At 34.9% G+C, this 14,766-nt stretch overlaps 2 protein-coding genes across 2 annotated transcripts in view; both read right to left on the reverse strand.

The window, feature by feature from the left end:
- Positions 1–2,180: 2,180 nt before the first annotated feature.
- On the reverse strand, positions 2,181–7,868 carry LOC122055584 (lysine-specific demethylase JMJ706-like). Its single transcript, XM_042617085.1, has 11 exons — positions 7,637–7,868; positions 6,314–6,677; positions 5,566–5,722; positions 5,272–5,491; positions 5,059–5,112; positions 4,900–4,979; positions 4,529–4,806; positions 4,015–4,410; positions 3,699–3,923; positions 3,461–3,612; positions 2,181–2,938 (listed from the first exon to the last, which is right to left on the reverse strand). The coding sequence occupies exons 1-11, from the start codon at positions 7,637–7,639 to the stop codon at positions 2,528–2,530; spliced, it is 2,340 nt and encodes a 779-aa protein (XP_042473019.1). The 5' UTR covers positions 7,640–7,868; the 3' UTR covers positions 2,181–2,527.
- Positions 7,869–10,412: 2,544 nt separating this feature from the next.
- The window catches only part of LOC122038058 (dnaJ homolog subfamily C GRV2-like), a 29,460-nt gene continuing 25,106 nt past the window's right edge, over positions 10,413–14,766 (reverse strand). Inside the window, exons 10-14 of the mRNA XM_042597628.1 lie at positions 12,609–13,001; positions 12,043–12,531; positions 11,126–11,349; positions 10,689–11,033; positions 10,413–10,563 (exon numbers count right to left, since the gene is read on the reverse strand). Of these exons, the coding sequence (XP_042453562.1) occupies positions 10,413–10,563; positions 10,689–11,033; positions 11,126–11,349; positions 12,043–12,531; positions 12,609–13,001 (1,602 nt within the window). The remainder of the gene's footprint in view (positions 10,564–10,688; positions 11,034–11,125; positions 11,350–12,042; positions 12,532–12,608; positions 13,002–14,766) is intronic.

The raw sequence follows: 14,766 nt of genomic DNA on the forward strand, positions 1-14,766 counted from the left end.
TAGAATTTACGAGTCAAAATTCCTGGTGCTACAGGTTGTTCTGTGGATATTTACAGTTGAATTTCTTGACCACTCTTTACTCTTTGGAAATTAAAGGTTTTTTTTTAAATCACATATTGTTGGTAATTCAAATTCACTTTTTTGAATTATATATTTTATAGAATTACAACTTATTGGAAGTTTCAAAGGTTGATTAGTTCATTTGTACTTTTCGATGTAATTAATTAGGGGTTTTGGTGGACCTTTTGAATTGTATTTGTATCACAAGTGATTTGAGTCCTCAAATATCACTTCTTTAAAGTAAACGTTTTCTTTTTCTTTTATATATATATATATATATATATATATATATATATATGGCAATATTTCTCTTATTTAATTGTCTCTTGTCTTCCTTGATATTTTGACAATCTAGTGAAAATGCTTTTTTCCACCTTGTACACTTGTTTGCTCGTTTTTCAAATTCTACAGTTTGGCCTCTTTAACTCCAGGTTAGTAATTGGAAAGCACATTGTTGGAGCAGAACATGTAACAGGAAAGATGTTCAGCAGTGCCATAAATTGAGTTTATTTTCTTAAAACACAGACATGAATGGCTCCTTAATAGTGCAGATTGTAGAAATTTTCGAACTCATGGCTACCTTCTACTTTCTAGTAAAGAAGAATCGTGTTCTCACACTACCAATGACATTCTAAAGAGTTAGACATCCCCGTTCGACAGTAGTTCACAGTCAGATCTGACGATCAAATGAGGGTTTTCATACAAAATATTATGGAAGATCCCTTGTTCTACTTAGGAGTGATTTCACGCTGAGGAAGCAGCATTTATTTATTTATTTATTAAGTACCTTCCATTTTGTCCCTTAGACACGGAAAAGGCACCTGTGAAATTTTGACTTAACCAAATCTAACTCACTCGTGTATTTATCTAAAATTAGGAGTGCACAGGAACTAAGCTTAGCCCAGTTTGACTGTGCACTTATTTAAACTATTGAACCTAAGTTTTTTTTATTAAACTAAACTAATATAATTAATAATATTGTTCACAGATAAAATATTGATTAAATACATAAAATTTATATTATCTTTTATTTTTAACATTATATATTTATATATATAATGTTATCTTAAGATGGATAACACTGCGAGTAGAGAAATTTCTATAAGTATCTTGAGTCAGCGATATTAAAAAACGTATCTTTTTCGATTTTTTTAACTAAGATCAAGGGTGTATATATATATATATAATTAATGAATTATAAATTATATATATAAACTTATAAATTATATAGAAAATTACGAATTATATATATATATATAAATAAATTATATAATTTAATGAATAAATATATTTTATAAATTGTTGAAAGTTAACGAATTAAGCTCAGTAATGTTTATTGATTGTTGAAAGTTCAATGAACTCTTATAAAACTAATCATTAAACTTATTGATGAATATTCAATTTACCTATCTAAAATCTCTCATGTCTGTCACAATATTTCTCTACCTACTCGTGTCTATCAAAATAATTGAGATGAGCTTAGCTAAATCGAGTCTAAAATAAATCAAGTCATTAAAATGATTGTTCAAACTTTTTTTTTTTAACTTGAGCTTAGTCCGTTTACATATTATCGAGCTCTCAATTCAAGTTTATTTGATTGTTTAAAATTTTTATATTTTAGATTAGTTATTAAGTTTGATAATAGAAATTTATTTGATTATTTTGAAAGTTTATTTATTTATTAAGCAAATTGATAAGAATTTTATCGATGGACATGGTTCACGAATGTTTACGAATATTGTTCACGAACATTAACCAGAACACATATATGCCCAAATGTAGATCCACTACATTAACAATCCCCTATTGTCCGTCCCATGGATATAAGTAAAGGTACATGCAAGTACATAGGCATCAGACGCATGGTAGAACACATATATGTCCAAACTTATTTGTTTAGTTAAACGAATTATTCATTTAATTAATCTTGTATGTATTAAACGGATATAAAAAATCTCTTACCAAGCTAAACACCAAATTTATACATGAATATTTAATTCATTTACAACCCTATTAAAGGGGAAAAAAACATATCACATGTAAGTGTTATTATAACATTAATTTTATTCAGTTATTCATTGTTGGAGTTTTAAATACCATACAAGCTAGTGAGCCTTTCGGAACCAAAAATCAATCATGCTATAAAAAATTCTTGCTTTGTCAATAATGTTCAGTGACTGTTCTATCGTTGATTACCCAGAAAAGAACAATATTTATTCAGTTTAACCGATCCTCAGCCACTGCTAAATCACATAAAAGAATAAAAGGTAAATGTTTACATTAGCAAATACATTTTTTGACCCAACCCCAAAAGTAGTTTTGTGGTTGAGAAGAATCAAGATCAACTGTGCCATCACCTTCCTTTGGAGGTCTGCACAAAAGAATCAGTCATGTAAATTGATCCGCTCCAGGTGTTAATTTGTTGACATGTTGGTTGAGCCTTTGCTATAATGCTGGAGCAGCAGCTTCAAATAGAGTTGGATATTAGAACTGTTCTAGGTTTGAATTTGCTACTTTGTTGGTCGAGCCTCAGGTTTTCTTTCTTTCTTACTATACTTGAGAAAGCACGGCTGCTAGCAGTGTCTTCGCTGCTGGAACCATTGCCGGAAGGTGGCCTTCTGACTTTTAAGCGTGGTGGACCGGGCTCAGAGGATGGTGAATCAGCAACTGCCTTGTTTTGATTCAGTTTCAGTTTCGGTTTCATGATGCAAAGTGATGAGGGATCACTTATGAATTTGGAGTATTCTGGTACTACCATTCCTCGAGAAGCCCTGGCTAGAGAAGTTTTGTGTTTCGTTGCATAGCCGGACGAAGTAGAATCATCTGCAATGACAAGATGCCTTCCTGTTGGGTGGAGCTTCTTCAACCGTTTTAGCCCCTGTAGGTTCAAATGTACATGCAAACCACAACTTCACGACTTCGGAATAACAAGTGAAACAATGAAAAAAACTGAATAAAAAAAGGCAAAGCAAGTTTTAACCAAAAAGAGAACAAAGGGAGTTTGAATGTGGGACAAAAGGCTACTGGGTTCACTAGAAACACATTAATTTTACATTGAAGGATGAAAAAACCCCTGTTGAACTCAGCTCATTTCATTTTCTCCCAACATCAAACAAAAAAACATTTTTTGTGTGCACGCAAAAATGTCCCTATGGAAACTTGCCAGTAACATTTTAGAATTCATCGTGCTCGGGCAAAGAACTATGGAAATGGAGGGAAGGGTTGCAGGGGAAAATCTTTCGAACACCTTATTTATGTTTACGTGTTCTTCCTCATAGGAAAAAGGGCAACAAGTATCAAAGACGACCAAGGAAGGAGCAGATTAACCTGCCGTGTTCATTGTGCTTATTTAGAAAATAGAGGAATAATGAGGCATCAAATATCAAGAAACTAGGCAAACCTGGTATCCCTGATAGCCTGTGCAAAATGTATCATTAACAGATCTTTTCTGCGATTTTATCAAAGGTCGGCGCTTGACTCTGAATATTTCAGAGTCAGAATCATCATCGTCATGGATAGCAGAATTATCCGTAGAAGTAGATTGATAATTAACTGCACACAATATAGAATCAGTGCTGCAAATTGACATAAAAGTAGCTTGATGGAATACATTTTTGATGAATATTAATTTGGCATACCCTCAACTTTTATATCACAATAAGGAGAGTATCCATCATCTTCAGCACAATAGAAAGACCTTGACCATAGGTAACAGTGGTCGCCTTGCTGATTCAGCTTTGAAACTTCATTAAATACATCATTCTCCTGTTCAAAAGATCTTGCTAGAGTTTCCAATTCCAGAATGTCTCCCCTCACAAATACTGTACGGTTGGTTTTACAACAGCAACTTCTGAGCTCGCCCTCTTGATGAAAAATGATTAGACAAGTAAATTATACTCAATAATATACTAGAGAAAATAACATCAGATTTTTCATGTCAGACCAGCATCATACCATGGCGGAAACAAATTGGATCCTCGCTGCAAATACATCTAACATGAGAAACATAGCAGTCGCGTCTGCATATGCTACACAATACATTCTCTGACTTGATGCATGTACGGGCTCCTAACTTCATCAGTGTCCATCGAGCAAAGTGCTGGAAACGCATTAAGTAAACAAAAGAAAGTTTGACACTCCGCTGGGATATGGATTCTTCAGTTGAGGGGACATGACTTTTGGTATCTGAAGCAGACAGTCTGTTGGAAAGAAATTGTGCTTCCCTGCATAGGAGCTCCTCGTGAGGAAGCAATGGCATTCGATTGAGAAGTGCATATCGTTGGCTAGCCATATTACCAAATGGAAACCAATCACCAATTGCAAAGTTCACTGCTTCACCACAGTTGAATCCTAAGATGGAAAAAATGGAGAATGAATCTGCTTTAATGATACTTAGACAATGACGTGCAGAAGAAGAATGTAAATATTAAAAGGACTCTAAAATGGAGAAAAGGAACAAACTCCTCACCGTGACTGAATCCAGCATGATAAGCTCTTGGAAAGGTGATAATGTATTCTCCAGGTTTTTGTACAGCTTTATAAACAGGAACATTGTGTTCTAGTAGAATATTTGGAGGAAACATAGTGGTCTTCCTAAGAAGTACATCAAAAGCAGCATCTTCTCTTTCACCTTGCAAAATATCAGAATCATATACATGATTCTGCACCACCTTTTCAAAATCTGGAGCAGCATGGCCAGGAATACCATACCATGTTTTGGAAGCTCCACAATGGTGGTAACTAACACTGGAAGAATAAACCAGAGCACAAGGTAAGTCAATGAACTATTTGATTTAATAAGAAACAACAAAACTAGCAAAGATAGCATAATTCTGCTACCTATACAAATAATGATCTTCTGCATGCCAAGCAAACATGCTGAAAAGCATCCCAATGTAAAGCATGGGATCTGTTACACCCTGTAGTGGACCAGAAACACTATAAAAAAAAAACAGCGAGCAGGGAGGAAATAAAATAGAATAAAAGGTAGATATTTACTGGAATGGGAGTCGCAAGATGTCGCAAAATGGACTTGGATAACCGAGAAATTTTCTGGAAGTGAAAAATATAATCTTTAATAGGCTCAATTGGTTGATAAACCCAGAATTCACAAATTTATCAAAAACAGACAACTTGTTCTGTATATAGTGTTTATAATATGCCTTATTTTATGAAAAGAATCAAACAGCAGAGCAAGAAAGAGACCAGCACCTTCAAGTTCCAATTGCTCTGTCCAAGTTGATCTTTAGGGGACGATGAGAAAGCACTTCCCTCAATATCACAAGCATACTCAACCATCTCTGTCTTGCCAAATGCAATTTCATGCCAAAATTGCTCTTCAATAAACTTAGCTGGGAGACATCCAGTACAAGAAAATTTTCGAGAAAATTCTTTGTTTGCCATCTTCTCAAAATCCCGAAATGTATATTTTCTGAAACTCATAAACTGTCACCATGCATGCAAAATAATCAAAATTGAAGAGCACGATATGATTAGGTTACTGACCTTCCACTCATGAAGAAGGTGACCATATCATCTGCAGCCCACTCAGCAAGACGAAGAGGTTGCACCCTAGTAGTAAACTTAAACCCAGCTAGCTCTTTCATCAAGACAGCACCAGCTGGAACTGAAGCACTTAAGGGTGAAATGATCTTACATATACCTGAATAATATCAATAAATTGAAGATGAAAAATGCAATGTTTAATATATTATCAAATCAATGGAAAAAAATATTTCCTATTTGTATCAAATCCGAAGAACCAACTTAATTATATAAATGTTACAATATTAGCTTACAATATGAATACAATATACAAACTAGATAGAAATGTTGCCTAAGTCCTTCTTTTGGTTCCAAGGGAAATGTAATGCCCATTAAGAACTAAAAAAATAGCTATGGAGCCTATAGTCTATTCACCAAAGAAAATTTTCAGACATAACAAATTCTACTTGTAAATTTGAAGTCTAGAATACTTGCATACGAATCAGCACATCTGTGCAAAATTAGAGAATAGTTAACATGTCAAGGCAGGCACAGTACTCATGCCAAAGAAAGGAACAACTTGTATATGACAAAAGTTATGTTTTCCAATCTACTGTGATTATAATGAGTCATACAATTAAAAACAAACGAAAAGTAGTTAGTTAGAGAAATAGAAAATAATCAATTTGTTCCAATATATACTGCCAAGGAAAATCAAAGGACTGTCAAATTATGACCAAAGTTTCAGTGTAGACACTAACAAAATTACCATATTTTGAAGCAACAGGAGAAATGCGTTGAAGATAATCAAGGGGATTCTTGAACTCCTCAACTGAAGGGCAAAAGATTGGGCATTCTGGGATTTTTTCGATCCATTGTGAGTCCACTGTTTCAAACTTTTTCACATGGCGCTTAGAAAAGGCATCCTTTGCAGATTCGCTAACATGAGAAAATACATCGACATTCCCATGAAATCTATTACCATACGATGCTGGAGTTCTTAAAGCATCACCTCCACTTCTAGACAATGAAGTGATAACATTGGTAGTTCCTCTCAACGTGTCAGATCTTCTCTGCTTCAATATTTCCAACCGATCGTTAGCTACTATAGACAAGCAAGACCTTCCTTCTACCTGTTTAAGACAGGAATACATAATACAAAAATCCAAGCATAACCATAAAATTTTTACCTAAAATGAAAAATATTTAGTAGGTAAAAAACTAATCTTGACAAAAAAATTATCATCAATTAACTTTAGGAATTGAAACTTTTGAATTATGTCATTTCAAAAGTATGAAAGGGATAACAGAATAGCCATAAATCACCTTCAAAGCACATATCAAACATCAACTTTAGGAGAGAACAATCAATTGATTCGTGAAACTTCAGCACACCATTGTTAGACCTTCATTTGCCGACAAGGGTTCCACAACAAAATTTGGAAACAGAAATGTGTGTACTCGGGTAAGAGTGCAAATGCAAACTGTTATATCATAACATCCCAGTACACGGTGCCAGTAATAATTTATAAACAGGCACGGAATCAGACTTGAAGGAGAAAAAAAAAATACTGGTGTTAAAAATCAATCTTGACGAAATTCCTCAAAAGTCTCAACTTTCTGTTCATGCCTATGTTCTCTAGCATCCTGAATCCGTTTAAAATTAAAACAAAGCCCTCTTCCTTATTCTTAGCAATTTCATGACATCTAATTTCCGAAAACGTACAAAACCTCATGATTGCGATCCAATTCAACAAGTACAACCCACTACATGCAAGTCAGAGCCAAAATTAGAAAGTGCAAACACAATGTTGACCCTAGTTCAAACATTGTGCTAGATCCTTGGGACGAGACAACCCTTCATTATTCCCTAAGATCCGGCTCCATATTAGAAAACGATGAGTCAAATTAAACAGCAACTACACAATTAGAAAGAACCCTGCTGCTCAAACAAGAAAACTGAGTCGAGATCCCAAACAATTATTGTGCAGAGACACAAAGGAAAAGAAGGTAGGTATGCAAAACTCGCCGTCTGATTCAAAGAGGATGGGGATAAAGAAAACAAAGCGCCACCAAGATCTTCGCTTCTTACCATCTCATACTAATCTGGCGCCGGTCTAGAGTCCTTCACCGTCCGCCGGAGAAACAAATAAGCAAATGCCGAAACCCTCACGGTGCAGCGTGCGTCCGAGCAAAGCCCCTTCTCTCCGAACCGAGAGGACGGGTAGGATTTCCGATGAGGCGCGTAAGTAGAAGACCAACAGCTAGGAGGAGGAGGTTTTCCGGCGAGCGGAGGAGACGAGGCGGAGGGAAAGGCCGAGGAGAAGAAGTGGTTAGGAAATGGAGAGAGCAAGTAAAGGAGACACATATTTATAGTAAAAAATTAATACTTTCCCTAAAAGATAATTTTTTTTAATGCTTGATTAAATATGAAAACCTTAGTCGTTGTTGTTGGTTCGACCAAATCGGGTAACAGACCGGACCGGGTTCTTTCATGGTCTAATTGGATTATCGATTAATAAAATTATCAAGTTTAGTTCGCATCAATAAATGAATTTAAAAAATATATATGAACAGATTGTATATATAATATCGGAGTTAAATGAATGATTCCTGTTCATTCATCAATCAAAGTCCAATTTGAGTTGGTTGGACTACTCAACCTTGATATTATTTTTTAAAGATGAGTAAACAAAGAAAAGAAGTTAATCTAAATTTGTTGGTTTTGGTTAAGAAAAAACAAATAATCGAATGAATCGTCTTGTTTGGTCAAAGAAAGAAAAAAATACTTTCTTTTTTTATTCATATATATATAAGGAGAGCTTTTACGTATTGATAAAATTATTACTGTGTGTGATATTATGGTCACGTCATGAAAATTACAATCTATATAATTCTACTCTTTTTCGGACATGTATTAATGGAAGCGTATACAGACTGTTCTTTTTTATTATGAATTTTTATTTGGTATGTTTATTATTTGTTGATTTAGATATTTCAAAACAATTAATTTGGTCATGAAAACAATCTTTTGATTCCTATTTTTTCCTTCAAATTTCCATGTTATTATTATTATTATTATTATTATTATTATTATTATTATTATTATTGGGGAAGGGGATTTGTTAATTTTGGAATGAAACTTCTTTCGAGTGAAACTTGAAGTTTCATTTTCTAATATTTCCTAATGATTTTTAGTTGACTTTTGTTGACCGAGTATCCATCTAGGGCGGAATAATTTGTTTTCATATTCAATGAAATTTGATTCAAACCATCATGTTTACCATTAAATTAATTTTTTTTAAAAAAAACAAAGATTGAGATATACAATGGCTCAATAAATAAATTAAGCAAAAGGTGGATTATTTAGAAATGAAAATAAAATAAAATAAAGGAATGGCCAAATTGTTCATGTCTTCTATCCATTTTTCCCTCTGTTTTTAATGTTGCCTTCAGTGTCATCTCACACTATACCAATATTAGCATCCTCACGGACACGTGCATTTAGTTCATACAAAGATATTATGATTAATATATCTGAAATTGATTATCAAAGGGTATGACATATCTACTAGTTGTCTCAATTCATTCTTACATGTGTTGTTATTGATGGACGATCCTTCATAATTTATCTTCCTTTCAGACATTAAGGGACCATTCTAGAGGAGCCACCGAGGTGATAGATTCAAAGAGTATCCTATTTGGTCCCCATCCTTTGTCCTCAGGTTAGGATAGAGCCAACCAAGAGTTACATTGAAGAGATATTCATGAAGGTAAGCTTAGTTGTACTTGACAACATTAATAGAGTTAGGCTCCTTCCACTTCGAAGTAATCTTGGCGGATTTTAATGAGTCCCTAAGCTCAACTATGAGCTTTTCTTGGGAATTATTAGCGTTTTATGGCTTTATTCTTCGCTTTAATCGTGTTTGAATGTGAAGCAAAAAGGTCTCTTTTTTTTAATAGAATGATAACTATAAGATATTTAAATGGTAGACAATATTCAATAGATAAGTATTTAAATTGAGTGAACATAAAAAAAAAATGCATTTAAAATTTATGCTTAGAAATATTTATTGTTAATTGTCAAGGTTGAACATAATTATCAACTTTTCTTTTGGATAATGAATACACTTTGAAGAGCTAATAATTATAATAAGGATATTGACAAACTAAACTTTTTTTTTTTATTTTTTTTATCTGATAAGTAAAATAATTCTATAAAATTAAATGGGAATAATTCTACAAATAATTTTATTTACCAACAGTCAGCCTCCTTGACTATAGATTCTTCTGTCTTTTCTTTTGGATGACAAGTATGTCAACATCAAGCAATGAAGGCCACACAGACTGCAGTTTTAAATCTCTACTCATACCTGCCACAGAAGTGAAAAGGGAATGAAAAGAGAAAGAGATCAAAGTACAAGGGCCCCCACTTCACCCTTTACTTACCTTTAGATTTCATCCACCATTCTGTAATCCTAAACTTACTACTACCTTGCAAGGAGGGAAGAGAGATTCTGTTGCTGCATAGTCGATACATACCAAAAGCCTCAACTCCATGGTCAAAATTGGAGCTCAAAAAGAAGGAACAAAGCTAGAATCAACTTCTGGTGCAACCTTGTGGTCAGGCTTCAAATATACCTTGTGATAAATATATTCTTCTATTTCGGGTTTGTAACATCTGGAGGAATTTGATTGATCAATTCAACTGGCTACATCACTTTATGTAGAGAATGGTGGCTTCCTTTTTATCCTGACTAATTGTCGGATTAATGCTGATGTTATTGTTGTATGAGTTGTAGGTATATTGGAAAGAATAATCTTAATGGGTATTATTAGCTCATCTAAATGTGGACTAAACTGAATCTTCAGAAACACTGCACAGTCGATAAAGCCTGACTTGCGAGTACTGCATGATTATTTTTAGCAATCTGCATACTAGCACCAACACCATGAGCCTCGTTCAAACCATTCTCTTCTGCTGTAGAATCATACTGAAGCAGAAGCGGCAATAAGTACCTGAGAAATAAAGAGAATGGATTCCATGAGTTGCAATTAATAAATGAAATTGCACAAAAGTAAAATGCTAACATTATTTCCACATTCAATGAAATGAACAGAAGAAACTTTGAATGAAATAATACCAAAATAAGCCAGCAGAAAGTAAAGCATCCTGTGATCTAGATGATCCACATAAATGAGCTGAAGTCTGAAGAGCTGCATCAACAGCTGCTGAAGCAAATTCTAGTTCGGTACAGTGCACAATATCTTCTATAACACCTCCTACTTTAAGAATTTCAGCCTTTGCTGTTTCAAACTGACTCACAACAGAAAAAGTGCGCATTATATTTGTAACAATGATGGCAGAAGGTTCATTTGCAGGCGTTGCAGGTTGAACAACACACATGCAACGGGAAAGAAGGGTCGCTAAGAGGGGAATACCACCATCTCTGATAAGCTCTTCACCATTTAATGAAGACGATGCACACCTGATGTTCAGATTGAAATAATCTTAAGAGTACAAAACAAAACAAAATAGATATAGATGAGAATACAAGAAACTGAGAAATAGATAAATTACGTCAGCCAAATCAGCTCAGAAGCTGCAATAAGTAGAGGGGCCCTTTCTGATGAGAGGAAATTGTTATCATCCTTATCAATGGTAACAGCGTTGAGCAACATAGGGTAGCCAGCATACTTGAATGGTTCCAATACATTACCATATCGTCTGTATAGGATACACTGTCCTTTCAACAAAAGTAACAACCTCCAAACTTGCGGACCTTGCAATCCTTGCATGGCTGCCTGCAAGCAACAAGTAAGCATCTGTTACTTCTTCCTATGACAGTGTAATTAAAAACACTTAAGGCTCAGCACTCTTGCATTGCAATTCTACAATACTTGCATTAGAAATCCATTCGAGTGCTTCTGACTTTCCAGTTTACATAATCTAATACAAGTATACAACTACCAATGTTTCATGTATAAACTCAGTATGGTCCCCTCAGGGCGGTGCGGTAGTTGAGACATGGAATGTTGCCACATGAGATCTTCGGGTTGAAACTCGGCGCGTCTGAGCATGCCTTCCCCCATGCCTTGGCCACCTGCACTAATAACTAGTAGCCACTCGTGGTTTACCTCCTCCATGTTGGCCTAGGGATAGGTTGGTGGGGGCACTAGGACGAGCGAGTCGCCTTTTTTGCCACATGTATAGACTCAGTATGATTGCAATAAAAAGACACTCATTATTAGTATCAATTTATACAGATTTACCTAAAACTATGGAACATAAATTTGTAACATGCAATTTTTTTCACTATTAATTTTTAATAGAATAATAGTATATCACAAAGCCAAAGAACAACATCTAGGTAATCTTGTTCTTTCGTTATACTCAAGATTTTAACTTCCTAAAATAGACTTAATATGGCGCTTCTAATATGATGAACCCAGTCAGACAAAAGTATACAGACAGATCTAGTAAAACCCAGCATGTACCTGCAACCTCTCATAAGCCTTTTGCACAGCAACAAATTTCTCCCTCCCTTCAGGATTTTTGTCAGGATGGTACTTTATTGCTAATTTCCGATACTGTCGTTTAAGCTTTTCTTCATCAATATTTTCAATCTGACTTGATGTGCTCAAATTACCATTTGCAGTCTCTGATGATTTTGCATTCTTATCAATGACAATGTCATCCATGGAGATCTCCAATATTTTGCAAGCTGCTTCTTCTGAAAGATCCATTGGACGTCGAGTTAATTCCTCACGCCACATTGCGAGCAGTGATTGCAAAAATTCAACATGCTCGACAATGGGCCAATTGGGAAATCTAATCTCATCACACAAGTTTCTGAGGTAATAACGATGACACCACATTTCATCTTTTAATTCTGGGTAAGTTACTGGTGGCATAGGAGCATAATCATACAAAGAATGACAGTGCTGTGATAATTTCTGAGGAAAATCTCCAAGATGCTGCAACACCTGGAAACAAAGAGGGAAGGTAAAGAAAACAATGTCAAGAAAAGCAATACAATAATTGTGAAAACCATGTAATTGACCTGTCGGATTAGGTTTTCTGCCCGCATCTTATATGTCCATATAATTTCTGGAGTATCAGAATCAGATATCATTGCTGCTGCAAAAGCTGATGGTCCACTTCGCTCCAGTACATATAACAAGGATTCTGGGAGAAGCCCACCCAGAACACTTCGCTTGGCTAGGGGCAATGATGAGGATACTGCTGCCTCTTCTCCACCATGAAATGCTTGGTGGATATGCGTCACAGAAAAAAGGTGTGCAATTGAATGAAGATTTGATCCAGCATAAGCTAGAGCAAAATAAAAGGCACCAGTGCTGTATACTCGAACCATTGCCTTAGGATTTCTTGTCACAATAGCCTTAAGCAAGGAAGCAGCTGCTTCGACAATGCTTGGTTCACCCGTGAGAATAGCCTTAGTGATTTTGAAAAAGCAAAAACAGTTAACAACAACATTTGATTAATTAAATCCCTATTTCCACAAGTCAATGGTACCTTCCATGAGAACAAACTATCGTATATATTATATAATCATATGCAAACTGAACACAGAAATTATGAAATCAAGGTTTTATGATGCATATGCAGGTGCATGTATACATACATTAACATCACACACACAAGTAATGTATAAGATCATGTCAAAAAAAGACATGAGTATCTACTATATAATATATTAAAATAATCAACATAAGTAAGCAGTATAAATAAAACATGCATTTATCACTTGAAATTAATTTAATCACCCTTAGTAATTCATCAAAATCATCAAGCCATGTTTAATGGTTTATACCAACTATTTGGGGGCAGCTACATAAATCTTGTACCTCCGTTGATCTCCATGCAAGGAAATATCAATATTTAAATCAATTAAGTAAATTTTATTATATTGACTATTATATTTTACTTAATCTTTCTTTACTTATCACTTTTTCTATTGTAAGATTCAAAACTTTCCAACTATAAAATTTATTGCTGCCTTTGAACATGCCAATACAATCTCAACTAATTCTTTTTTTTTTTTTTATCTATTGGAGCTATACACAATTGCCTTCAGGTTTTAGTAATTTTTTATTATACCTTTTTAACCATACATATCTATCTTAACATTTCTCATATCTATTACACTAAACTTAACATTCTCATATCTGTTACACTAGATTTTTGTATGTGTTGTTTCTAACAACCCAACAATATATCCATAAATTAAGGTTAGTCGTACAATCCTAAGCAATTTGTAATTCTATAAAAGACAATTGTTATATGAATTTAAGAAATACTAAAAAGATAAAACACATATACATAATAATTCGTGTAACAAACTGTTATGGTCCCGAGTGCAGGATCGAGGCACGGGTCGAGATTCGAATCTAAACTTGGTCATGCAACACGAAAGGGAGAAGGGAGGAGGAAAGACTCGTCCTAGACAGAGTCCAATTCCTCAAATTTTTTTCTCCCCTTTATTAATGATAGCACTCCTTGTATAAAGAGTCAAACATGAAATGATTCAGGAAAGATCAACTCATAAAGGAAACAAGGAATCAAAAATAGAAAAGTTAATTAGGTCATTATTTGTTTTTGTAACAGTAGTTAAATTAGGTCATTATTTGTTTTCTACTAATTAGGCAATAGCTAATTTATTTCTACTATAACCGTAGCTAATTAGGCAGTAGCTAAGCTCGAAAGTGGGGTATAACGCCATTAATAGCACGAAGGGAAATTTCTGAATCCACTCCTCATAGTTAAAACAAAGGCCCTTGGCTCTCCGCTCGCCATCCGCGGCCGATGCTTGATGAATGAAGCAAGTGGAGTCTCCTTGCTGATGTTCCTTGTTGTCTTGGTCTTCGCCAAAGGAGGGCCCACCGGTGTTGAGCTTGGCTGTGGTCCGCCCCCAACTGCGCAGAATAACTCTTCCTTGATGGAAGCACCGCTTTTGTTCTAATACCCTAGTCATATTTATTGCAATGCCTAGGTTTCAAGCTTTTGCACCAATGTCGATACGGAGATCTTCGACTAGCCCCGCAGGGAACAAGTCAACCTGTTGTTGTGGTTGGAGGTCCGAGGTCCGCCGAGCTTATCAGATTTAGATTTGCCTCCCAGAGGATTGTTTCTCATAAGCGACCCAAAATGGATATGACAATGGTTTTGAATTGCTTCCAAGTCATATCTAGCTCTTCCTG

Source organism: Zingiber officinale, chromosome 1B (assembly GCF_018446385.1).
Source record: "Zingiber officinale cultivar Zhangliang chromosome 1B, Zo_v1.1, whole genome shotgun sequence".
Taxonomy (NCBI): domain Eukaryota; kingdom Viridiplantae; phylum Streptophyta; class Magnoliopsida; order Zingiberales; family Zingiberaceae; genus Zingiber; species Zingiber officinale.

What these genes read in the sequence shown, in the direction of transcription:
- LOC122055584 (XM_042617085.1), bottom strand. An exon ending in TCCTGTTGCTTCAAAATATG is followed by an intron (nt 5,723 to 6,313) that starts GTAATTTTGTTA and finishes GATATTATTCAG; the next exon opens with GTATATGTAAGATCATTTCA. An exon ending in ATCTTGCGACTCCCATTCCA is followed by an intron (nt 4,980 to 5,058) that starts GTAAATATCTAC and finishes GGTCCACTACAG; the next exon opens with GGTGTAACAGATCCCATGCT.